We start from the raw sequence: 27,997 nt of genomic DNA, 5'->3' as shown, positions 1-27,997 counted from the left end.
GTGTGCTCGTATCGGTAATGACCGTGCGTGCGTGTGTTCTTGTGTGCGTGCGGGCGTGGGTACGTGCGTGTGTGCGTGTGTGCATGTATAATCTCGTTAATAATAAAACCCAGTGCGCTCTTGTCAGAAATGATTGGCTTCTTTAAAATTGAATTAAGTCTAACAGGATAAAGGGGCCGCCGTGGACGACCAGCAGCAGCAGCAGCAGCAGCTACAGCAGGCCATCGCGCCCGCGCGCGCGCGCGCGCGTGTGTATGTGTGCGCGTGTATGCGTGTGTGTGTGTATGTGCGTGTGTGTACATGTGTACATGAGTGTGGGTTTGCGTACGTTCGCGTAAAAACACACAACAACGGAACGGAGTGGTCGCGGAGTGTCGTCGTCGTCGTCGTCGGTCGTTCGGTACTCGGTGCGCGCGAGTACGGCACTACCGCAGTCGTAGTGGCCCATTCTCGTTGTCGTCGTCGTCGTCGTCGTGTAAAACCGATCGCCCGTCGTTGTCATCGCGTGGCAGCTACGCCGTCGAAACGCGAACGCCTCCGAACGGCAACAGCAACAGCAGCTAACAGCACCGGTGTTGCACAGCTCTCAGCGGCCGGTTAGGGAGTACGCGGGAGTGTACGGTGGTGGTGTAGATTAAAAATTTCCGGTCGACCGTTTCACATCAGCTGCTGCACACGGGCCGCCGGATCGTGTACATAATAATAATAATAATAATATATTCTCTCGTATATTATACATATATATATTTATACACCCGTATTACATATACATACATATCGGCCACGCCGCCGCGTCTTCGCTCGCTCTGCCGCCGCTCTCTCGCTCGCTCTAACGCGCGCACACCGCTGCCGCCGCCGCCGCCGTCGTCACCACACCCAGCCGCGCGCCGGCGAGACGACCGCCCCAGCCAAGTGCGAGATATCGCCGTACGCACACATACACATCGTATTATACACGTCGTATACGTACTACATAATAATATTTTAATATCTACACACACACACACGCACGCGTACGCGTATATTATACTGTATTTGTTCTTAAAATTATTACAATATAATAATCGTATTACACGTAGACGCGTGTTCGCCGTGCAACGCCGCATACAGATTCATGGTTGATACGCTGCGGATATCGCGCGTATTCGTTTGAACGGTGTGTGCGAGTGATTACTTTTTCTGCTCTCTTTTTTCAACTTAATTCTTTTCCCCGTGTGTGCGAGGTGCGCTTGCGTCCGTGTACGTGTACGTGTGTGTGTGTGTGTGTGTTTTTTTTTTTTTTTGTAATCGTGCGTTCCGTTTTCGTTTTCGTACCCCATCTCCGCCGGGGTGTTCGGATTGTTCGTGCCGACGACGACCTGGAATTCACACCGGTAGCAGTAGCTACAGCAGCATAACGCCTGCAGAACCCAGAACCACCCCACACCGGTAGCCGCTGGATAACAAACGACGACCACCACAGTTAGTGTGAACGTACATGGACGATGGCGTGCCGTCGGTTATCGCCGCCGTCCTAGTGTGACGGGCGGCCAGTGGACGTGGTGGACGTGGACCGCACAACACACAGTGCGTTTTTAGTGAGGCACGGCGCTGTGGTCACTGTGGAGTGGCACGAGGCGTCTACTGCTGCTGGCCGCGTTGGTGGTGGTGGTGGTGGTGGTGGTGGTGGTGGTGAGAACGGCGGGTGGAAAGCACATAGAGTAATAACGGACTCGCCGAAGCAGCCCACCGTCCTCCGTCAACGTGCTGGACCAGACCGCAAGGTGCTGCAATGGCGTGTTGCTTGTCCGAGGAGGCGAAAGAACAGAAGCGCATCAACCAGGAGATTGATAGACAGCTGCGGCGTGACAAGAGGGATGCCCGGCGAGAACTCAAACTCTTGTTGCTCGGTACGTACTGTTACCACTGCTTGATGGTTCTATTATTTGTTATTGGTTTCTCGTTTGTTCTCTATGTATTTAAAACCTTCAATCTAGTTCTGATAACATGTACAATCTGCACTATAAACATTGGGTTGAAAAGTTATATAAATCTAAATATCCTGTATCTAAAAAACTGTGACAATTATAAATAGATTGATAGATACTAACATAATATTTCAAAAAACAAATTGCATATATATATATATATAAAATATGAAATAGGTATACTTTAATAACTTGTAATTTTTTATTCTATTAATTTCAATTCTTAAAAAATATTTACTACAATTTTTGTTAGTTCAGCCTGAATCAAAGTCATTTTAAGTTCTAATGAAATTTTAAAAAAATAGATCATCGTAGTTATTATAACTCCAGAAAATATTTTTTAATTATTAAGTTATACCTCCATCTAAAAATTCTTATAATTGTTAATACTTAAATATGCTCAAAATGATTGTAATATTATTGTTAAACTGGTTCTTAAACCTTTTAAAATATAGGCTCTATAGTATCTAATGAATTTTGTTTTACCTTTATTACATGCTTTATTGTGTTTCATTTAATCATGAAAAATCACAGAAAGAATCATTAGGTTAACGCCAAAAATTTTCAACATTTTGAAAAATTTGAAATAAGTACATTTTAGTTAGGTATTCAAATTCTAGTTTTAATATTTTTACTTGTTTATTAGTTTTATATATTAAACAATTAAACACTAAGAAATATTTAAAATAATAGGTACTTACCTAACTTTTTTTTTTAATTCTGAAATTATATTTAAAAATAATACAAAATCATATAGCTACTATTTCCAAACTAAGTTAAAAAATCAATTTTTAAATACAGATAATCAAGAATTTTTGTGATTTTCATTTGAGTTAATATCTTGTTACAATATCTATATCTTATGATATCAAGTATGTCACAAATTGCAATAAGTTGGTAGTAGTGTTCATGACTAGTAAAACTAAAATTAAGAGATAATCTTTGTATTGTACCATTTGATAATAAATCTATGTGTATGTAATAATGTCTAATAAACTAACATTAAGAATCCTAAAAATTGATTACCATTTGATCACTTAATGATATGTTTTAAAATTTCTAAACTTTTAGTAAGTATCTATAGGTTGACATTTAAATTTAAAAATTAGAATCATCAACATATATATATATATACTTGATCTTAGTAAATATATGTTTATCCTCATATATAATTAATGATAACTAAAAATGTATAATAATAAATGTAAATTTTTGTGAATTTGATACCAGTTTAATATTTTTTTAAATAATAAATGCTTTATGATTTATAAAATTAATTTTCCAGTTCTATAATGACCAGTTTAGAATCTTTAGTTCTCAATTTTATCTTTTCAATAACAATCAAATTTTCACTCCTAATATTTGGATGTTCTGATTACATCTACAATAGTTGTAGAATAATTATTATTCATTATATTATTACAGTTACATTCAACTATTTTAAATTAATATAAATAAATATTACATTATTTATAATGTTTAATCAATTGTGCTGTATGTTATTAATTATTAAAAATAAACTTTGAATCTTTTTCTTGATCTTTTTTTTTATAGTTTCAACTCTTATTACAACTATGTAAAGAATATATAGCTTTCAGGATTCAATAAATTTACATGGTATAACATTTAAAACCTGATTTAAAGATAAAATATTAGATTATATAAACTTTTTGGAACTTTAGTTCATATAAGAATAAAAAAAAAAAAATTTAAACTGTAAAAGTTGATTTACATATAACTATAACTTTTGTTATTGTGAGTCAAAGAATAAATGCATTAAAATGTCTTACTAGTTAAATATTTTTTCTAGTCAAATGTTTTATTTACAAAAAATTGTTTTTTAAATAAATAAATAAATAGTATATATTTATTTCTTAATATGTATTATTTAATTGCTCTTTATTCTATGTATATTATCTGTTCTTACCTGTTCTTACTTGTTCTTAAAATACAAAATGAGATTCTGTTTTTAATAGTTTTCATTGTATTATGTATATAATACATTCTTATTTTATAAATTTAATCCATTAAGTACAAATTATTTTATAAATTAATGGGAATATATTTTTTGATAAGTTGACAAGTTGATACTATTATAAAGTTATAGATATATTTGATAGCATTATCTTATCTAATTAATCAGTACTATTATTGCCATCCAATTGCTAATTTAGTTCCAGTTAATAAATAACAGACCCAATTACAATGCATAATTGTCGTAACAGTTATTTAAGATTTGTGATTAGAAAAAAACTGATAAAATCAATTTGGATAAGAAATAATTGTTAATCATTTTTGAGTATTTATCGTTTAAACCTTATGGTTTATCACAAACTGGGTAATAAAGAAATTAACATATACTCGTAATATGTTTTATTATAGGTTCATTGTTTAGTATAATTTGGACATTTAATAGATGGACTAGGAAGAAATTATTTAGTACTTATTATTATTACCTCAAAAAATTTTGTTTCCATCAAATGCATGTAATTTCTATATTCATTAGATTAGTTCACAGTCAAAATAATATTGATAACTGTTAAGATTGTAGGCATCAACAATTACATAATTTTTTTTTTCAGAATAATAAATATATTTATTTTAACAACCTTAAAAATGTAACATTGATTATTTGATTGCACATGTTAATTGAATAAAAATTAATTTAAGGTGACTTATCTTTGTAGAGTATGAAATGTTATATCTAATTAAACCAATCTAAAATGTTGATTAATAATAGAAAATTCTTGGTGTGAAAAAATAATTTTGTCAAGTTTTAGAAATTTTTATATTTTATTATTTGGCGATTTACAATTAAATTAAATGTTATATGTTTTCTAAACTACTTTTAGTTCTTTCCATTGATAACATAATTACATTATTTAATTAATCCAATTTGAGAATTGTTGGTCTAATAATTTTGTATTATTTTAAATAAAGTTGATTTTGAACAAAATTTGTTTTAACCCATTTATGGCCAAAGTACAAAGTTTTTTTTTTATTATTATTAAATAAATTTACAATCTTATTAAAATAAATACAATAAGCAATGTGGTAATAATTGTTACTTAATTTTAAGATGGTGATCAGGTAAATAATCCAGTGATAGGACCCTTTTGATAAGTTTCGCTAGGTGAACAGACGGTGATTTTAATCTAAAAAGTCATGCCATCAGCGTTTTTTAAGATGGTGATGACTAGAGCGCAGATTTCTATGCAATCGCATATTTTTTTCCATTCATTATTTTTGGATTTTTGTCAGTTATCTCCACGAATCATCATAATTTGAAGCTAATAGTGAAATTTTTTTTTGCATATTTAAAGGTTTTTGCATATTTTGGCAAAATTCAAAATTTATTGCATATTGAAGTGAAAATTTAAAAAAAAAAAATGTATAAAATAATATTTTGTCTAGTAGAAAAATTAAAAATATATATATATATATATAGTTATAAAATAAATAATCGATAACGATGTAAACTTAATTACTCTTGCTGTGTCAGTCCATTATCAACATACCACTTGCTTCAAATATGCCCCAATTACTTCGGTTGACATCGAGGGTTCGTTTTCAGTCTTTAAAAATATGTTAACCGATAAACAACACAGTTTCACAGAAGATAAATTTGAAATGCATATGATTATTTATTTTAATAATAAATTAAATTTTAAAAATAAATTAAGTTCAGAAAATTCCCTAAATTTTTTTGTATTAAGTATTTAAGTAATTCATTTTTATAAGTTGAATTATAAATTTTAAATAAATAAAAAATTCTTGCATATTTTCATGATTTTTACTGCATATTATATGGCATATTTCGATACTTTTAAGTGCATACAAATCCGCGCTCTAGTGATGACCAAAGTTAAAAAATGAATAAATAAATAAATTTACTTTTTTCCTAGGTTATTTCTACTATTTATTTAATCGAATAATCAAGTAACATATACTCTTTGCAATTGTTGAGTTATAATAGTTTCAACTAGTAGCTAATAAAAAAAAAAAAAATTATATATTTATGTAAATTGATCATTTTATAATTTCTTTATGTACTTTTAATTTCTTTAATAGTGTAATATCTTGTTTTAATTATCTGTATAAATTATATAAATTTTAACTGTTAACTGTTTTAACAAATGTAATTAAATTAAGACTAATATTTATTTATTACATTTCTCAGTATTATGTCACTTATAGGTTATCTGAATTACTGAAGAAGTAAGATCTAAATATGGAAAAAAAAAAATAATGTATAAAACAATATTCTATGGTCCAACATGTCTTTGATGTGACTATCAATATTGTATGAAAATCAACAGATCAAGTTTTTTCAAAATCTATACTTGGATTAAAAAAAATATGATTGCAAAAACAGATGTTTTTAAAAGCTAACATCTAAAGTTATTATAAAAGACAATATTAAAATAAAAATTGTTTGACAGGTAAATTTGATAACAGACGCATAGATCCTTACAGTTAGTTATACGAAACCATTGGATATGTTTCAAAAATAATATTAAATTCTATTTGTTTTTTTTTACCAAAGTTCGAATTTTATAGTTTTAAAAAGTACTGAAATATATACTATAATATGACCAAAAAAAAAAAAATCATAAAATATGCCCTGAAACATAAAAAATAACTAAAAATTTATAAATAATTGTACATGCATTATTTAGAACCCACCAAGATCTTCCATTGTGTAGCATAAGACTGAAACCATAGTACCTAAGTATTAAGAACTTGAAAGTAGTAAACTGTAAATATCTATGGGTTTGGATGTGCTCAATAAATACTCGGAGAAATACTTATACATATTTCCTTTATTTGAACCATAATATAGCCAAAGCTGAAAAAGTTGAATTGCTTCAAACTCAATTTATACATGTATATAAACTAAGAAGTATATTAATTGACATCTTATAAAATACATATTTGATGTAGTATAAGAATATATATTTTCATATTTATCTGAATATTAATTGTATTTTTATCAACATTTTATTGAACATAACTAAATTATTATGCTAACCATTTTTATGGAAATGTTGAATTTCCTAAAATTAGTATTGGTTTTAAACTACAATTTTGATCCAATTATCAAATATTAATGCATTGTATAGATATTGATTTTTACCTAGGTATCTGGTTGGCATATAATACTAATATTCATTTCAATTTGTTAATCAGATTCAACTTAAAAAAACATTTTGTATGAATTATAACATGTTGAATGAGATTTTTAATGTCAAGCATACTTTCTAAAAAAACTCTTGACAAAATAATAAGACAACTTTATATACTGCAACTACTATATATTTGCATTATTTGAATTGTGTATTTGTAAATTCTAAAAATTATTTTATCTGTTATACTGTAATAGTGATCACAACTTTCAAACCAAAACATAGTAAAAATCCAAATTTAGTAAGTTATTTATTCTTCTAAAGATTTTGATACAAATTTATTATGATTTTAAACTAAGGTTGTTAAAATTATACCATGATTATTTTGAGGGCTATATACAGCACACATATTTTAAACATATTAGACCATTTTCAACTAGTAACTACTTATGGTCAACGACTATCCTTTTAAACAGTTTTTGTAGTCTGAGAATAATTTTATTTTGAAATACCTTATACATTTTACACAATTTGACATTCCATATTTAATATACATATAAAAATTAAATAGTGAAGTACCTATTATTTTACATAGCTTTTTATTTCATAACATTTTCCTATATACTTCTTTTATAAACTTGTGATTATAAAGATACTTAAGTTTGAAATATATTATTTTAATTGTATCAGTATTAGGCATACCAGTATAGTAATTGAGTTATGAATTTAAAATATTTTTACTCTATACATATATTGTATTGAATTTAAATTAATTGTATATTTTAACTAACCATGTGTATAGTGATGCACACTCAATATATAGGAGTAGCATATTGGATGAAAAATACCACCCACCAACTAAGTTACTTTCAAAAACAGATCTTATGTATATAATACAAATTTTTACAATTATTATTATTGTGAGTCTTAATAATTACATTTATGCACAATGAAAAACAGTTACAACATTATATTTAATGTGATTAAATATAATAATTATATTTAAACATATTATAACCTAACATTTGTAAATAAATACAAATTAATATAATAAAGCATTTTCTAATATGCTGCTGTTATTGGCAAATGTATTCAATTGTTTGTAATGTTATCGATAGTTAAATACTCAATATATTGTCAGTTAGGTATACATACAACTAATAGGCTAATGGCTATATTATTCTATAGTTTATTTTCAATATTTTTATACGTAATAGAATTATGATGTTATGATGTCAAGCACAAAAAAAAATCAGAAATCAGCTGCTACCCTTGAACACTAGTGTGCGCCACTGGATTTCTCATATAATTATTTTATTTAACTCTATGCAATGCATCAATCCCTAATTTATAATATACTTAGATACATTAATACTCGCATAAATATATTAGTGTAATTAAATTGTTATGCGATTACATCTTTTTTAATCATGTTATAGCTATTTTTAATAACAGTCATAATTTGCTAATTTGTGCTAAATACAATAAAACTCGTTTATTACAGATAATAATGATAGGTTTCACTATTCAATTTATAACTTTTATTTATATTTAATTTGTACAGTTTTTCTATAATTTCACGATGGAAAACCCAGATTTCAATGAAGTGTTATCATAGGTAATAATGGAATTATTAACACACATCTTCACTGTGATTAAAAAAAATATATATATATATATATATATATGAACAATTATTTTATATTACAATTTTAATATTAATTAGAAAACACGTCTTTTAAAATTCATCAGTTTTAGTATTAAATAATACTAATCTTATGAATTTTAGTTTAATGATAATATATTTAAAACTACACCAAAGAAAAAAGAAAAAAAATTTTCAGTAACTAATTGAAGTTAGTATATACTTAAATAAGTCACATTTGTTTCTAAAATGCAATTATAATAATAGGCTTATAATTTTAATAAAAGTTATCTTAACGTCAATTACTATAACGTTTGTGAACATTAAAGTTTAAACTTCTATAAGTTGACCTCAACGATTTTTAATCTGCCATGTGAATAAAAAATAAATTAACTATAAAAAAATTTCAAATAACTACTAGATGCAATTTTTGAACCAAAAAGTTACTGTAAGACATTTATAGACTATTACTACTATTACAAAAAAATTGATACTGTCTTTAAAAATATATATAATTTTTAAACTAATGCATTCCGTTTATCTTTAATTGTAAAAATTTGATTCTAAACATGTTTATCTTAATCAATATTATTTTAAAAAAAAGTTGAATTTCTACTGAATTGTATTAAATTGTATGCTAAATTATCAACAATTTTAGTCAACATGCAGTCTAAAATATTGAAAATTATAATTTTTTTTGGTAAGCACCAGTAGATTAATCAGAGCCTATTTTTATCATAAGATAACACACATTTATTTTTTTATCAGTAATAACTAATAATTCATATAAATTGTTTTAATTTAAGTTGACCAGTTTCTATAGAATTCAATCATACAAAATTAGGTGTAAATTTTTTTTTTTTTTTTTTTGTATCATAATTATATCATGTTTTGATAATTTTAGTAAATTGTTAATTAATTTTTTTAATTTTTATCAATATATAATGTTTTGCGTTCAATTTAAAATTAATATACTAAATAAGCTTTATAATTATGTTTTATTTATGTTCTTCATAGTGTGTCTCTTACTTCATACTTAACTTATTTACAATTATATCTATAATAATTTTTTAACAAATCAGATAAAATAATCATATTTTTTTACTTGATATACTTCTTTTATTTAACTAGTTGTTTTATTTTATTATTATTAAAATAAGTGAAAATATATTTTGCATTTACATACATAAGAATAGGTTTATCCTGGGGCGTATTCAACATTCGCAATGTGTATACTAGATACAGGAATAATTGGACTCTTATTATCGCTGTAATTGCGGAGGCGTAGTTCAAAGGTTAATGACTAATAACTCGTAAGTTTTCTCTGTCCCCTCTTTTACTTTTAATACGTTTACTTTGTACCAAAGTCTAATCATTATATCGATATCCTATATAATGGTATTATTGATACCGATTTCACTCTACCTGGTATGGCGTTTTTTCATGTAATATTGATATTTTAAATTTTTTAGATTATTACAAATAACTTATTGTTTATTTTAAGTTTACATGGTGTATAATATTCAAGTATACTTATTTTAAATTAATCTAAATATAATACTGTTGTTTGTCAATAAATCTCCTTGATATTTATTTGTAACCTTACTTATTATTATTAGGATTCATGTATATCACCATATTTTTTTCTAATTATTTATTAATCATTAATTACTAGAACTTTAAATTGTTTGATACAAATCTTATAATAACATCGTCAATATCAAGTGTCTAATGGTAAAATTAAATCTGAAGAAACAAACCTAGTTAAAAAATATCCAGTTAGATATCTAATATGTTCCTTATTAATTAATAAAGGTGTTAAAATTAATTAGTATTATTTTCTTTTTGCTGAGTTTAAAATCTGCTTTTAATGTTGTAGGTTTTTTTTTCTTTTGCTTCCAAGTATATGTACTTAATTACATTTAATTTATAGTTAAATTTATTATATTTGGATTTATATCTTGTGAAGTTGCGGGGCCACGGTGTTCATATCCACATGGGATTTTGTTGTGTGCGAGCCATTAAAAAAAAAAAAAGATCGATATTCCGATTACGTAATCTGTTAAGAACAGATTTCAAATTATGAGTCATAATAACTACGAGTACCTAAATAAAGTTTAATCTAGACAGTTATAAAAATTAAATTTAAATTAGACGTACTAGATTAGATTACCGAGATTTCCAAAAATTGGGTTTTAATGATATGCATAACATTTAATCACTAAAATTATTTAAAAAAATTATATCTTGTTATCTTATTTACTGTAAACTTTAGATAACTTTGTAAGAATTTAAAGATTAAAACGATCGAATATGATATTATTAAAAAAAAAAAAAAAAAAAAAATCACACTGTGGAGTACTGCGAACATGTACAACAAAAAACATTTGTGCGATTTAGTTTGAACATATGTGTTAGTAAAATGTTTTTAATTTGTTCTATTTTATGAGCTCGTGTGTATCTAGTCGTAAAGGGAGGAAATTTATCGTCTAGAATTATTTCAATAGTTTCCAGATGTGCATTTTTAATGAGAATAAAGTATATTTCAATTTTTTTTAAGAGTTTATGGCATTTGGCTAGAAAAATATTTTGGTAAAAATCCAGACTCAAGCTATACGTTATTTTAAATGTGTTTTGAAATTATTATAGAATATACATTTTTTTCGATAATACATGTATTGAATGTTGATATGCTCTTACAATTATACTTTATATTATGAAATACAGTGATAAAAAGTTCATAAGAACTTCATTATATATTGTATTATTTAAGTATTAGTTAATTTTAATTTAATTTTGATTTATTCTATTTTCTTAGATTTAAAATATATTTTATAGATTTTGTTAGAAAATATTTTCTACTCTTCGGAAATTCTAATATTATTTAAGACCGAATGTGAAGAAAATTATATTTATTGTATGTAAACAACTACTATAATTTTTGTGTTGATTATTAAACCATAACAAAATGTAAATATTCGTAAACTGATTGAGATATTACAAGTATATGGTAAAACCACATATATGTAAATATAAATTAACTACGAAATTTATAAATTTTATATTTAACCTTAAGTAGGATATATTAATTGATTATAAATAATATTAATTTAAATATAAACTTTAAAGAATAGATCATTATTATTGTGTAACTTATCAAACCATAAAAAACAAGATTTATTATACAGTCGAATCGTGATAACTGGAAGTTGAAGGGGGATAAAAATTCACTTCGGCATATGTATTATTCAAGATATTTAACTAATTTTTAGGGGAAGAATTTTCTAGAGGAATAAAACACAATTCGAGTTGTGAAGTTTTTTTAGTTATCGAGGTCCGAGTTATCGTAACTCGACTGTATATTATAAAAATGGTAGTTTATTTTTTAGTTTTGTTTCTACCATTTTTTTTTTTTTTTTTTTTACTTTTACCGCATATGCTACTGAATTAAAGTATTTTGAAGTCACTCGTTTATCTATTTTATTTAGAAGTTTCTGGAATTCTAAATTTCTTTTCTATTTGAAAATTACTAGTATATAAAATGAAATATTGATTTTATTTTTAATATATAAATTATTCTCCTTGTGCATTTAAGTTATAATAATAGTATTCTAAATTTTTTAATCGGTGACTAATTGTTATTTTTGTACGGTTTTTTTTTTTTTTAGTATTTGAAAATAAAAATAGATGTTAATATAGATGCTACAATTTTAAGAAAACTACTTATTTTTATTTAAATTTAACTTCGTTTTCTTTAAATATGACATTTCATAAAATGTTATCCCCTCACAGTCATGGTTACTAACTCTTATAATTTTATGCTAATACAATATTGATTTGAATTATTTTTTGGTAAAAATAAAACATATTATAGCGTGTTGTCTATTCTGTAGTCGTGTTTAGGGTACGAGGCTTTAAGATTAATTTTTAAAGTGTATTCCCTACATTTTATTATAATGATTTATTCGAATTGGTTTACAAAGTTTATAAACTACCTTTAATAATTCCAGCAGTCATTAAATATTAAATCCAATACTATGATGTGTTGGATATAAATTCAACGTAAACTTTAAATTTTCGATGACAGTATTTTAAATTATATTAAAGAAATTATTAAATCTAATTTTTATAAAATTGATCTTGAAAATTATTTAATGTATTTTACCACAATATAATATTTAAATCCATTCATTTATTAACACAATATTTTCTTTAATTACATTTATTACAATTGTAATACGATCAAATAAAGTAAAATCTTGCATAACCTTTAATGGGTGGAATGTAAATGAATCATGTAATTTATGTGTATTTTCTAATTTCAAGGTTAACTTAATGTTTGTAAAAATGTAAATACAGTGACCTAAATCATGTACAAAACTTTTTCTAATTTCTGTCAGTATAAATATATGAAAATCCCCATCTAAATTAAATTTAAAATGTTGAAATCCATTCAATATTTCAATTAAATTCTTGGATAAAAATGAATTGATACGTTTTCCTATATTTATACCATAATAAGTAACTGTTATTTATAAATATAAATAACGTAGTATGACTTTTAAATTATAAGGTTAATTTATTTAATATACGATTACGAAAATTAATTCAATGGCTATTTGTTACTGATTGTTGTGTATTTGACGGACGTGCTAATTTGATCCTATATGTGCATTCGTAAAAGATGTATGTATTTATTTCTTTAATTTAATGCCGATTAAATGTTTGCAAAATCTTTATTAATAATTATTAAGGCCCGGAATTATATGCACTAAAAACGTACGAAATATGCATGCGATGGTTATCATTCAAATATGCACTCAAAATATGCGAAAATAAACAAACAAAAATGCATGTTTATTATTTATTTAATTTTAAAATGTATACAATTCATTAAATAATTAATATTCAACAAAATATATATTTTTTAATATATCAATTATATTTTATATATTTTATGGAACTGTATGTTGTATTGAAATTAAATTGTATTTAGAACACTTACTCATCTAAACAAAAAGTCTAACGAAAATCAATTTAAACAAATCAAGCGGATTTTTATTATATTTTTAAAGTTACTTAGAGAGTTACTATCGTATTGGTTTTTTTTAACAAACTTTATCTTTTCTTATTATAACACAAAAATGAAATTATATAACTGCACGATTCACGGAATTTACGATGAACATGCGCTAAGTAATAAATAATAATATTAATAACTTCGTAATATTTTTTTCTATATATGCATTAATTTCAGAAAAATGTTAAAATATGCATAATAATTTGAAATGTTCCAAATATGCAAAAATATACCAAATTTAATTTCGCATACCTACACATTAGATTAAGATTCAAATTTCTGTCTTACCTAGCTACTTTTTAGTTAAATATATAAAAATATGCAGATGCATACAATTCCGGGCCCTAATAATTATAAACGTGTCTGTATTTGTGTTACACCGGAATCCGGATACGTTTTTCGTGTGGAATTGGACACTTAAATTGAATGAAAGTAGTTATTGGAAAAAAGTTGACATTGGAAACTTACGTTTTCCAAAAGACACGGACGATGATGATGGATATAATAATATATTTATTAGAGTCTACTAGTTGCTGCCCCGCCACATTCCCTCGCCGTCCAATCACTGGACCAAAGGGTTTTCGTATTGTTTAACAACGTACACGTTGAAAACAGTGCGGGTGCGATTTTTAGCAATAAAACAACCGGTAAGGCCTTTTTTTTTCTTTCTTCGTTTTTCGGTGATTATCTGGAGAAATATTCTGCGGAAATTAATATTACAGCGCCGAGCCATGCGATTGATTAGTAATGTACGCCCATTTTTTTACCGGATATCTTTAAACATTATGCTTGTAATATGTGTTAAAAATAATAAAACATAATAATGCAGCGGCCGTGTCGTGTCTTGGCCCCTCTACCACCGTGTGTGCATGTGCCGCCACAACCGCAGATTGTGCGTGTGTGTAGAGGAGAAATAGTACAAATGCCGTTACCGGTACCAATCGATCGCGGCGTGCACACGACTTTCACAGCGTTGCCGGATTGCGCACGAACACGCGAGTCGTTGTCCGCCGCCGCCGCCGCCACTGTTCAAAATTTCCTACGGAGTACCCGCGGCGCTGCCCAAACACACTATCGCGCCCCGCGACGGGCGGTTTATGGGTTGGCCCCCGGGGACAGGCGGCTGCGGTGTGTCGGTAGCGAGCGAGCGGGAACGAGTCGGCTGGCTGGCTGGCCCGGGGAGGAGGGGATGACACTCGCCGAACTCGGGCCACTTAATATCGTGCCATTTTCAATTCCATCGACTTGAGATTCCCTTCTCATCGCACGCCCGCCACCGGCCATCCCGCGCTACCGGCCATGATAATTTATACAAATTTCAAATTGCTCTACCAATTGTCTCTCTCGCTCTCCTCGTGTACGTTTCAATAGTAATAATAATAATAATAGTATGCCCACGAATATTGTTCGTGGTATCCGAGTCCGAGCGTATAATTATGATTCGAATCCCAGCAAGGGAAAACATTCTTACAGTTGTCGAGATTTAATTATTATCAACATATGAAAATACCTATACTTCTGAAATGTTATATTCTGGTTTTCGGAGTTACATAACGGTTAGTGGGAAAATTTTCATTCGAGTTATTACGGCTTGGTTGACATTAAAATACATGCGAGTGTATTTGAATTATTGTAGTTTGAGTTATCGATATTTAACAATGGTATTATCACTACTCTACGTAGTGCTTAAGGTTTATATTGTGGGGAATGAGGACATTTTCTCTGTCAGCAGAACGCCTCGTAAGACGGGATTTCCACGAAAATCTTTACGATTTGCTATTTGCACTAGGTTTTTGTTTTTAATTAAACCCAATACAAAGTCATTTTCGGTTCGGTATCATTCGGAAATTTAGTGGTGTCATTCAAATATCTATCACATTCAACGGTTAAAAGCAACTGTATTTTCAACGTGTCAGTAAAAATGTACTAACTCATTGATTATTACATCATTGTAATTGGAATTCTAATCATAAGGCCTGAATGTTTATTCTACAAAAAGCTAGGGATCGTGATAACGGAATCAATATAAGTAAATATATCCTTATACATTTCGTATACGATTTCCAAATTTTATTCTGTACTTGTATACAACACTTGTTGATTATTTTTATTTATTTTCTTATTCACCAAGAATAATAAATTATACCGTATAATATAGATAACTGTAAACAATTTGTGTTATTTAATTGTTTAACCTTTAATGAAACGTTCTGATATCGGCGTTAAATTCCAAAAAATCACATTCACTATGTGCGGAATTCTATATTACGTTTAGCTAACCTACAATTGAAATGTTCAAAGTACAATTTTTTGATAAGTGACCCTAAAATGTGATTAAGAACGTTTTATACAGACATTTTTCCTATTATGAATTTATGTTAAACGTGCTAAGTAAAACCATTAAATACTATTACTTTCTAGTGTTAATAATATCACAAGTTAATTCTAAAAAGTTTGATTATAATATTCCGTTATAATTTGAGTGTTTATTAATCTAGATTAATTGAAAAAGTTGTAGTTTTTCTATACTTATAGCTGTATTATGTTCTGAAGTAACGTTTCATCATTACCAATTTAAAATAGAGATAGAAATATCTATTTTCTTGCCTAGTTATCTATTAGAATGAAATCAAATGGTCTCGAATGTATAGGCTTGGATACTAAATCTATAAGTTTTGAATTTTGTTTTGTAAGAGCATTTAAAATAACTAAAGTTAAAATTTAAACCAATATTTATTATTTTAACCTTAATTTAATTTTTTCAAATTTTATCAATTTTAATGACAATTGACCTACGACACACGATTTTAAAATATTACACTTCAGTTGAATTAAAATATATGAATATATCATGTATATAACATGTGACCGTGTTCTGTTTAACTTCATTAATGTTTAATTTCTTGGTTCTATTTAATTTTATTTATAAATGTATACGTAATCTTACCAAACAAAAAGGAATAACACAAAGATCTATTCAACGACATATACTATACTATATTTATTATTAAATTCAACTTCATTATTTTAATTATAAAAATGTTTAAAAAATATCACATTAATTTATTACTCGATTTAAACATAATAAAATTACAAACTCAGAAAAAATGTAGTATCCTTCAGTGCTAATAATTTTAAAAATGGTACCTACTTAAATTTCAATTAGATTCTTATTTTTGTAAGTATAAACTATTTTTTCAAGTTTCAAAATAATTGTGCTCAATTTTTAACTGCAGATATAAACCTGAATTGTTGTGAGGCAAATGAAAAAAATAACTTGAGATTATAATAGGTGATTTTCGAAGTAAAAACTTCAATGTATTTATCGATTCCTCCATTTTATGTCATGGATTGCTTATTCGATATTCGTCCCTTTAGTCAAGGAACTCTTAGTCTTTTGTGATTAAGTTACCCTTATCAGCAGATGAGTATCATGACATTTTGATAATAGATTTTTTTAAAAATGAAATATTAATCAATTAAATTTATATTTAAGTGCTATTATACAGGCAACATTTTCAGTTATTCTAATCTCTAAATAGTTGTAACTGTAATTTATTATGGTTATTACCGTAGGGCGAAGAATGACCATTTTATTTAAACTTACATAGAACTTCGTTATCGTAAGTATCGATGCGACAACATCCGATATTTTAATTTTCTATGTTTAACATGTGATATTTTTATAAACAGTTTATAAATTAATCTAGGAATAAATTTAATTTTAACTAAATGTGATAGGTAACTAGTAATACATTGTTGAGAAGTTATTAAAAATGTAATTTATTGTATCAATGCATTTAAATGACCTTGATTGATTGAGGTTTGGAAATGTATGTATAACATGTATCCAACATTTTGCATATTTGGTCTATATTTTTTTACCACACTCAAATATTATTGTGATGGTTGAGGGGTCTCCGAATTAATTTGCCTCTGGCCCTAAGAATCCTTTGGATAACTCTGTTTATATATATACAAATATTACAATGAAATTTGTGTAGGTACTTAGAATTTCATTACACAGAATGTACCTAATAATCAGTGATGCGTGTGCCACTATAGTTTCTTTATGGCAATCTGTATTCATTTTGTATGACGAACTCACTCCTTACCGATTATGGTCATCATGTAAACATTTCCCCCGTTACGTGACATATTTGTTAATTATTTGTTTTTTAGTTTTTAACTACCTTGTGAATAATTAAATCCTCTAAAGCAGTGATTCTCAACCTTGGGGGTGCGCCTTAGGAAGACATGATAAAATGTCAAGGGAGGCGTGAACATTTTTAAAAAACAATGAAATATGAAAACGTTATTTTTGATTATTTATATTTAATCGTGACGTAATAGTCACAATTAATTGGAACTAAGCAGTGCCAACCCTCTCATTAATTTTTATCTGCTTAATAATAATACATTTAAAATTCAAGAAAGTGAATATAATTTAATATAACTTGTTTCAATATTTTTAAATAATAATAATATTTATTTATCCAATAACCAACAATTAAGGCATGATTTAGATTGTCAAAAATTATACCAAATCTATAGAATTGATATACAAGCAGGAAATCGACTGCTTGTAAAAGTGGAAATTTTAAATACTGAGGCAGCTCAATTAATCTAGGTGGCTTTATCATTAAAATAAAATCCGTACAGTTAAAGTCAGCTTTCATGAACAAAAAAAAAAAAAAAAAATGTATGCTTCAATAGTATGAATATTCGGGTGAGGAAACGCTTCATAAACTATATGTATGGAATATGACGCTATACGGCTGCAAAACCTAGATACTGAATAAGGCACAACACCGAGACCTCAAAAGCTTTTAAATGTACTATTGTAGAAGAATGCTACGAGTGAGTTGGATAGAACTAAGGAAAGCAAAATTAGTGATATAAATTAACGCAGAGATATAATAAACTCAAAACCATCAAAGAACGATGGAACATATTAGTCACATATTGAGGCATAAAAACGAACTATTTTATAGAATAATTGAAGGGAAAATTGGAGGTAAGAGTCACTTATTCGAGGACGTCTAAGAAATTAATTTATCGAGCAAATGATCTCCGATGCTCGACTGTCAAGCTAAATGGAACTTTTCCGAGCGCGTATCCTACTGCGAAACCAACCATAAGATTGAATACAAGAAGAGAAGAGATACATATATTTATATTAAACATAATTCAATATTATTATAATAAGGGGGCGTGATAGTATAAGGTAGTATGAAAGAGAGCATTTTTTTTAAAGGGGTGAGAACCCTTGCCTTATAGGTTCTTCATCTAATGATTTAAAATACCATAGTCAGAAATTATTAATATTTATGAACAGTGGCATGTTTAGAATACCGTTTGGGGAGGGGGAGTTTTGAACATTTTACACTTAATTATAATTTTGTAAACAATATAAAAAATAGCCAATCTTTAGATGAAAGGTGAAGGCCAAGCCTCAAAACACCTTCTTCGTCGATATGCCTATGTATGTAAACTAAGGGAACATATTTTTTCGCGCTCACATAATTAGAATTATATTCAAGATATATAATTTATTTTGCCTATAATTTTACTTTTTTTGTGTTTGATAACTAGACTATAAACTATGTTATACCATGATATTTGTTTTTGATCTATTAATTATTTACGAAAAAAAAATGGTTAGACCATGGTTAAACAACTTTATTTCATCTTGTATAATATTTAAAGGGGTAATAAAAAACAAACATTATTAAAAAATGATTTCTCATCTATTTTTTTTTTTTTATCATCACTTAATTGTATCAAGTGTAAAAGCAATTCTTAGGAAATAATTGTTCTCGCGAACTATCGGTATTCAGACGCAGACACAAGGAGGGCCATGGGAGCGATGCCCCCCCCCCCCAATGTCACGAAACAAACCGAAAAATATTTATAATATTATATGTCAACAATGTTCGACTTAGCCAAATTAAAGAACTCTATTTACTTTAAAAAGATAATATCCCCAAAACTTGTTAAGCATTATAATTATTTATAACCTAATAGTAGGTGTATGCTAACATTACTAAAAATTAGTTGGGGTACTCCGTCCCCCCTCATGTCTAGAACTGTATGTCAAGCAATAATAAAAATTATATTTTTTCTATAGAAACTATATATTGATATGTTTTCAAAAACTAAATTAAAATATATGTCGCTCTATAATTTTTAATTTAATTTCATATTTAAAAAATTTTAGTTGAAAGTTTATTCTTTTACAGTGTTAAGAAATATTTATGGTAAATAATAATACTCATAATTAGGGCTCGTAAGTTCATACACTAACAAACGCATAAATAAGCATATATTGCATGTAATAACATTTATTGTAACATTTGATAAAATATGCGTTCAATTATGCACTAAAAAATTAAAAAATGTAAAAGCATTTTTTTTTTTTTTTTTATTATAAAAATTATTCTTTCATATTTTTAAAATCACAAATTTTAATTAATAAATACACATTGCGATGAAAATACATTGATAGATTGCAATGCACTCGTTAATAGGAGGAGGGTGGTAGCGGTGCACAATAACATTCTTTGGTTCAATGGTATTACTTATAAAACCCAATGTCATATAAAAATAAAAATACTTATAAAATATTAAGATTTTATAAACATGTTCGGAAAAATAAATAGGAATGAATTCAAGCATTTATTGATCTAATTATTTTTTAACTTCTACGAAAAACAATATTGCTGAATTAACATAAAATAATATGTACCAATAACTCAAAAAAAAAAAAATCAACTATATGCCAAATAAGCTAATACAGACAAAACATGCTCTAATGAACTTTAGATTTTTATTACTACTGTTATGAAACGAATTTGTATCTCACTTAGCATGTCCGATGTTACAAAAAAAAAATGAACTTATGAGCCCTGCTTCAATATTATAGAATTATTGAATTTTATTTATTATATTATGTGCACAATATTAAATGTCCCCCTACCCTAATAATTACTCTGGATCTGCGCCTGTCGGTACTTAACTATATTTTGTGTAGTTATAAATGTATAATATATTACTGCATTGCATGATTTTTCGAAAAATTTACATCAATAAGTGGATTAACTGACGTTAAAAATAAAACTGTATGACCATTTTCGATATAAAATCATATTTTTTTATCATTTGTCGACCTTCTGTAACAATGTTTTTTTTTTTTTTTTTGTTATTAGGTACTGGTGAATCGGGGAAATCCACATTTATCAAACAAATGCGGATTATCCATGGTTCTGGTTATTCCGACGAAGACAAAAGAGGGTTCATCAAACTAGTATACCAAAATATATTCATGGCCATGCAGAGTATGATCAGGGCCATGGATATGCTCAAAATACATTACTCTGATCCAACATGTTCTGTAAGTATTTGATATTATTTGATCAATTTTGAATCTGAGATAATTGAAAATTTTTGCTTGATTTTCTCTTAAAAATGAACCTTAAAGTGAAATTATTTATTAAATAATTGTTATTTTCCTATAAAATATTTCAATACTATCCTTTTTTATGTATTGAACTTTACTTAAGTTTGATGAAGATTAAATAATTTTAATTCAAATAAATGATTTAACAAATTACAGTATATTTAAATTTATTACCTTAAATTATAATCAACCTAATCAAGTGTTTTAATTTTATATTTTCTTATTGTGATTTCAATTCTTATCACTTATCTATAAAAAAGATATATTTTTTTATAATTTCTCTATTGTATTATTCACTTAACTTATATAATAAAAGTGTATGATTTGATATTGTACATTATGCACTATGAATTTTTACTCGGAAACCCAATCATTACAAATGATCATATTTTACTGTGATCTTAAAGAGTTCTATAAAGTATATCATAATTGTTTGCACCAGCCCTATAATAGTATAATTTTAACTGATAATATTGCTTAATCAATATCATTCAGAACAATATTGGGATTAAATATTCTCCTATCGTATATTTTTCTATAATTTTACTACCAATTAATATTTTAAATATTTTATTTATTATTTGTTTATATACAATATACCATAGCTTAAAATTATTATAATTTGTAGCCTTATATAATATCTCTAATTTACTATTTTTATGTTTGTTGGATTATTTGAAAAAATTATACTTAAAAAATTAAAGTAAAATACTTCAATTGTAAATATTATTAATATATATATTTAAAGCCAAGTACACACAGTAATGCAGTTTTGGGACAGAAGTTGCATATCAGTTTAATGTGCAAATGTTTTGTGACCTAAGTAGCATATAATTGTGGTGTCTGCACACAAGGTGATTAAAATTTGTCGTATGAAATAATTTTCCGTGGTCGTAGTTGCATTGCAATTATAAGTTACACCGAATCGTATTTGTACATGTTTATAACTGCACTGCTCAAATAAATTGATACCAACTGATCCAAAATCAGTCATATATCTAGACAAACAGAAGTTTTGAACTATTTGCAAACTGGTTGTAAAGATCAATTGATTTACAAACATTGTCCCAAAACAGTTGCATCATATAAGCTTGGCCTAAGAGTATGTTTATTTTAACTTAAAATGTTAATTGTTATAATTATATTTTAAAGGAACGTGCGGAGCTCATTAAAAGTGTAGATTTTGAAACCGTCACAACTTTTGAAAGTCCATACGTAGAAGCGATCAAAGCACTCTGGGGAGACGCTGGCATTCAAGAATGTTACGATCGTAGGCGGGAATACCAGCTCACAGATTCTGCTAAATAGTAATTATAATTTTTCTAATTTTGTAATAATGTATGGTATTATATGTTATATTTTAATATTTTAAAAGAAATACCTTTTTTGTGAATTTAGATATTGGTTTATTAATTATTAACTGATTACTTGTCAGTAGATTCATTAATTGAATATAACTTTAACTCTAAGTCAATTATCTATCTTTAAATCGTTATTACATTTATAACATATAAATGATGTATCTACTTTTTTCAAATTCATGTTATACAAATAATCTATAAGTATCATAATACAAAACAATGGTAATGTTTTTATATTATTGGTTTGAGTGTTTATATATTTTGGTATTAAAATAATCTTAATATCTTAATGCTCGTTTACAGTTATTTAATGGAAATAGACAGAGTGGCCAGTCCAAGTTATCTACCCACAGAACAAGATATACTTAGAGTAAGGGTACCCACGACGGGCATTATTGAATATCCGTTTGATCTAGAAGAAATTCGGTTTAGGTAAAATAAAAACTTGATATTAAACACAATTAAAATATATCAGTTTTTTGCATGCGCATGTGTTTCATAAATATATATTACTTTTTTTACATATTATTGACCATTTATTTTTAAAATGCATGTATGTTATTGTTTAAGGCTATTATACTAATAAAATACTCACATTTTGCTATATATTCCTTCAAAAATTTCTATAAAATAAATATAATAGTAACATGAACTTCATACAATAGTGATCACTGAAAAGCTAAAATATGTATGTTGACTAGAGGATATAATAGGGTGACAGCATTACGATTAAAAAATTAACTATACTACCCAATAATAAAAATCGATGAATGTGTGAAACAAATTACGTAACTACTTTTTTTTGTCTACTAATACCAAATCATAAAATTAATTTCATTACTTATATTATTTAAAAAGAATAAAATTTATTTTATAAATATATACATAATAATATTTCATACAGCTACTTAAGTGACTTAGCAAGAATTGAAGCCCCTGATTATTTACCTACCGAACAGGACATTCTACGTGCTAGGGCTCCAACTACAGGCATTATCGAGTACCCTTTCGATCTTGATGGTATTGTTTTCAGGTATCATTGTAAAACATTACATTACCAAAACCTTAAATATCCTGACGTAGCTAACCCAATAAGTAATTTTGTTCCATATCATAAAAATCGATAAAACAATTATATTTATCACTTGTATCTTTACACTTAATGCTTATTAATATATCTACTTGCACTTATAACTCATCTAATATGTCAATAATCTTGTAATAAGATCTAATTATTATTGTAATCAAAAAGTAAATTTAAAAGTATTGCACTTAATTAATTCAATGAAGCTTTCACCAAATTTTATATTAGGTTTTATTTTTTGCTTTAAAAAAGTTTTTTTTTTTTTGTTAAGAGCATGGTGTGGCAGAATAATAACTAACCTCACTGGATTTTACTCATCTTTAGTTAAACTAGTACTCTAATGTGTGATTATTCTAATAATTTATAATGCAACGCCATACTTTAATTCCTAACATAGTAATTGAGTCTGATATGCTGAAATAAAAAAAGAATAAAAACAAGTTTTCTATTGTTATTTTATGTTGTCATTTAAGTTATAATTTTGTTTAAAAACTAATTATTGATTAGCCTTAATTTTTTATTTCTAAGATGTATGTTAATTGTTTTGCCATTAAAAGAATAATTGATTTTTTGTGTTTTTAAGCTTAAAAAGTAAATCAAGTTACAAAAGCTTTGTTTTAGTTGAAATAATTTGACTATATTATTTTAATTTTTTTATGTTAAACTATTAATTTTTTAATTAATATTGTTATTTATGTTAGAATGGTCGATGTTGGAGGCCAAAGATCAGAAAGACGAAAATGGATCCACTGTTTTGAGAATGTAACATCTATCATATTTTTGGTGGCACTTAGTGAATATGATCAGATTCTTTTTGAATCTGAAAACGAAGTAAGTGGTTTTTTTTTTTTTGTAATAACTTAATTAATTTATTTTGTAATTATTAACAGAATCGTATGGAAGAATCCAAAGCATTATTTAAAACTATCATAACATATCCTTGGTTCCAACATTCATCAGTCATACTTTTTTTGAACAAAAAGGATCTTCTCGAAGAGAAAATCATGTATTCTCATCTGGTAGATTACTTTCCAGACTTTGATGGTGAGTATTATTATTGAATAAATGCAAAAATATTAGGTTAAGATTATGTAAAAATACAATATATGTACAAAATGGGTCGCTATTTTTCTATATTATGTGTAAGTTTGAAAAACATGATTATTGTTTACATATTGAGATAATTATATACTTGTTAATTTAGATGAAATTTGTTTTATTTTAATAAATTAACTTAAAGAAAATAATAATTTAAGGTTTGGTGAACAATTTTCAATTATTTGTTCTAAAAATACTATAGTAAAAAAAAATTGTTAATTATACACTACTATTTATAAATTCTCAGATGTTCTTGTGTTATTATAGATTTATATAACTATATTTTTTATTAATGTTTTATTACATTTTTTTTTAATCATGATTATTGTTTTATGTTATGATGATTAACTATTTAGATTTTTAAAGAAATGTCTTAAACATAATAATTTTAAGCTAAAAATTAAAATGATTTATTCCTTAATTTTCGATGATAACACTATTTTATTTTAATAAATAGGTAGTAAACAAGACAATAATGCTGCCCAACAATATATTTTGAAAATGTATCTGAAACAAAATCCAGACCCTGATCGCATGTGTTATTCTCATTTTACAGTTGCTACAGGTTATACTATAGTAAACCAATACAACCTTTCTACCTGTATTTAATTTGAATTTGGTATTTTTGGTCATAAATCAGTATATTGTCTTTGTATTATTACTAAACCTTAGCCTTTTAGTTAGTTCCTTAACCTATGGATTTACTGAAATATAAGAATATTGTATTTGTGAAAATTTAGCTCTAGTCTTAAATAAATTCTTAATTAAGGTCCAATTGTCAATTAATTATTACTGGAATTATCAGAAAAGAGACCAAAGTTTTGATTTTCATCTTTATGTATTAAAATACATATATGTATGCATTATACTTTAGTCTAAATAATCTAATATATATGTCACTATACTATAACTGTACTACTGGATTATCAAATAACAACTAGGCATTATTTTAACTCTTTCCAATACAGAGATCTGAATAATTTCTATACCTTGGTACAATTTTTTTTTTAAAAAAATGTATGATCCAATTATAAAATATTAATATTGTTCTATTATTTACTAAGGGTACTAGATCGTCGTACATTGTATTTATTTACTATTTGTTTAATTTTTGGTTTAGGGATTTCAGTGACTATGTTTCATTAATTCAAAAGAAACAAAAAATTGTATATCTTAAACTCTTTTCTAAAATTTTGTTTTTATAATTATATAAATTGTCTTAGGTGTACAAAGGGATCCCTCAAGTGCACGAGAATTTATTTTAAGGATGTTTGTGGATTTGAATCCTGATAGTGAGAAAATAATTTATTCACATTTCACATGTGCCACAGGTATTAGACTGAACTGATAATAATTGTGCATGAGCCTAATGATGATGTGACTTATGATTTTTTATTGTGGTGTATTCAATGTTGCATGAAATAACAACTAATAATAAGAGTTGCTATAAAAAATAGAGCTATAAACAGCTACTTAACAATTTACCAAACATCAGTTTTATTACTTACATTCTTAAATTAATCATGTTGTTAAATATTTTAATTAAGGTGTTATAATAGAAAAAATTATTTAATATCTATTAAAATGTTTGTATAATTAATGGACCTGGACTTAACATGTAAATATTAATTTTATAATAAATATTTGTACTAAAGTTGTTTAGTATTTGTATCATTAATTTAAAAATTCCTATATATTATTTTAAGAAAATAAAAAAATTAATGCACAAAGGCCAGAATATTATAAACAAGTTCATTATGCAAAAGTGCCAGATTCCCGGTTTCTCATTTAAATTATAATTCATTCTATAATTTTAAAAAAAAATGGTAGCTGGTATATTATGTTTATATACAGAAACATAAACAAATTAAATGTCCTTATTTTTAAGTAAAATATTTATACCTTAGCATATATTTTTCAATCCTGGCTAGTGATATGAATAAAATTTAATATCATAATATCAACAATTGTAACTAATGTACTGACTACTTATATTTTGGACGAACACAAAAAAAAACGTTTAAGTAATTAAAAAATGTAATTAAAAAAAACTGTTGATGTTAACTTTTTTATAATTCTCCAGCCTTTGTGAATTTTTATTTTCTTAATATTATCCTTGGTATTTTTTTTTAATATGAATTAGAATCCAAAAATTATTTGTCCTTAAAATATTGAACTTTAGTATCATTTTTAGCTATCATACGAAACCTATTATTCCAAATTAATTAGTCACTTTTTTCTTTTTTAAATATTTTATAAAATTAAAAAAATATTATTAATATGTTTCTTTCTTACATGCTGCTCTTTTTTTCTTACAATTAATCAGATACGGAAAATATAAAACTGGTGTTTTGTGCTGTTAAAGATACAATTATGCAAAGTGCTTTAAAAGAATTCAATCTAGCTTAATTATTATTATCACTTATTAACATTATTATTATTATTATTATTATTATCATCTTCATCATTATAATTATTATTAAAAATTATTGAAACAAAATACATATTTTATTTTGCTTGTGTTCCTTTTTGGCAATTGTTAAATAAATAAAATAATTTATTTTATTTTATTTAGTATTTTTTCTATATTTATTAATTTATATATCTGATTGTTTTAATGGTATATTATACAATTGATTCATGTATTACTTAAAATCTATTACTCATAGATTTTGCATTTTCTTGCTGGATTCTTAAATTATTAGGCTCTGCTTGAAATGCTTAATCATCTTTTTTGCATGCTGATGGTTGTCAATAATTTCTTCTGGTATGTAAAATTTTTAAAGGTAATATAAAACATTTTTAATTTACTAATAATATATAAAAGTATGCATGCTATTTTTATTATTATAATTTTTATTTCAAATAAGCATTTAATTGTTTTGTTTAATATCATTAAGTAAAATTTGAAATTTGAAGAATTGAACAGAGCATTTCATTAATTTTATGTAAAATCATTTTCAGATACCGAAAACATTAGGTTTGTCTTTGCTGCAGTGAAAGACACTATACTACAATCTAATCTCAAAGAATATAACCTAGTGTAATGTTGCACAAACTACGCAAAAACCCATATGTTAATATTTTTTACTATTATAATGTTAAAATAACAATACGATTAGTATAAATCCTAATTATGTATAAAAACAAACAAACAAAAAAAGTATAAAAAAAAAA

The 27,997-nt window shown here is 26.5% G+C and overlaps 1 protein-coding gene across 7 annotated transcripts; it reads left to right on the top strand.

The window, feature by feature from the left end:
• On the top strand, positions 1–27,970 carry LOC112681962 (G protein alpha q subunit). 7 transcript variants are annotated; one of them, XM_025552351.1, is made up of 9 exons: positions 9–1,889; positions 21,027–21,211; positions 22,430–22,584; positions 22,942–23,070; positions 23,543–23,671; positions 24,424–24,553; positions 24,613–24,766; positions 25,278–25,385; positions 27,147–27,254. In XM_025552351.1, exons 1-9 carry the CDS (start codon positions 1,772–1,774, stop codon positions 27,227–27,229), a joined length of 1,191 nt encoding a protein of 396 aa, XP_025408136.1. In that variant the 5' UTR covers positions 9–1,771; the 3' UTR covers positions 27,230–27,254. The 7 variants fall into 7 exon arrangements, with proteins under 7 accessions (XP_025408140.1, XP_025408136.1, XP_025408141.1 ...); XM_025552356.1 differs by lacking the exon at positions 25,278–25,385 and adding an exon at positions 26,044–26,151 and having other exon boundaries at positions 18–1,889; XM_025552350.1 differs by lacking the exons at positions 25,278–25,385; positions 27,147–27,254 and adding exons at positions 26,044–26,151; positions 27,785–27,970 and having other exon boundaries at positions 25–1,889.
• The last annotated feature ends 27 nt before the right edge of the window (positions 27,971–27,997 follow it).

Source organism: Sipha flava, unplaced genomic scaffold (assembly GCF_003268045.1).
Source record: "Sipha flava isolate LNK unplaced genomic scaffold, YSA_version1 1_pilon_pilon, whole genome shotgun sequence".
In the NCBI taxonomy this organism is placed as follows: Eukaryota; Metazoa; Arthropoda; class Insecta; order Hemiptera; family Aphididae; genus Sipha; species Sipha flava.
The sequence above is the reverse complement of the archived record's forward strand: the minus strand, read 5'-3'. Positions and strand labels throughout refer to the sequence as shown.

Bases quoted from the DNA above. Each gene is read 5' to 3' on its own strand.
- LOC112681962 (XM_025552350.1), top strand. From the start codon at position 1,772: ATGGCGTGTTGCTTGTCCGAGGAGGCGAAAGAACAGAAGCGCATCAAC. The intron at 1,890-21,026 runs GTACGTACTGTT...TTTTGTTATTAG, and splicing joins ACTCAAACTCTTGTTGCTCG to GTACTGGTGAATCGGGGAAA. The intron at 24,554-24,612 runs GTAAGTGGTTTT...AATTATTAACAG, and splicing joins TTTTTGAATCTGAAAACGAA to AATCGTATGGAAGAATCCAA.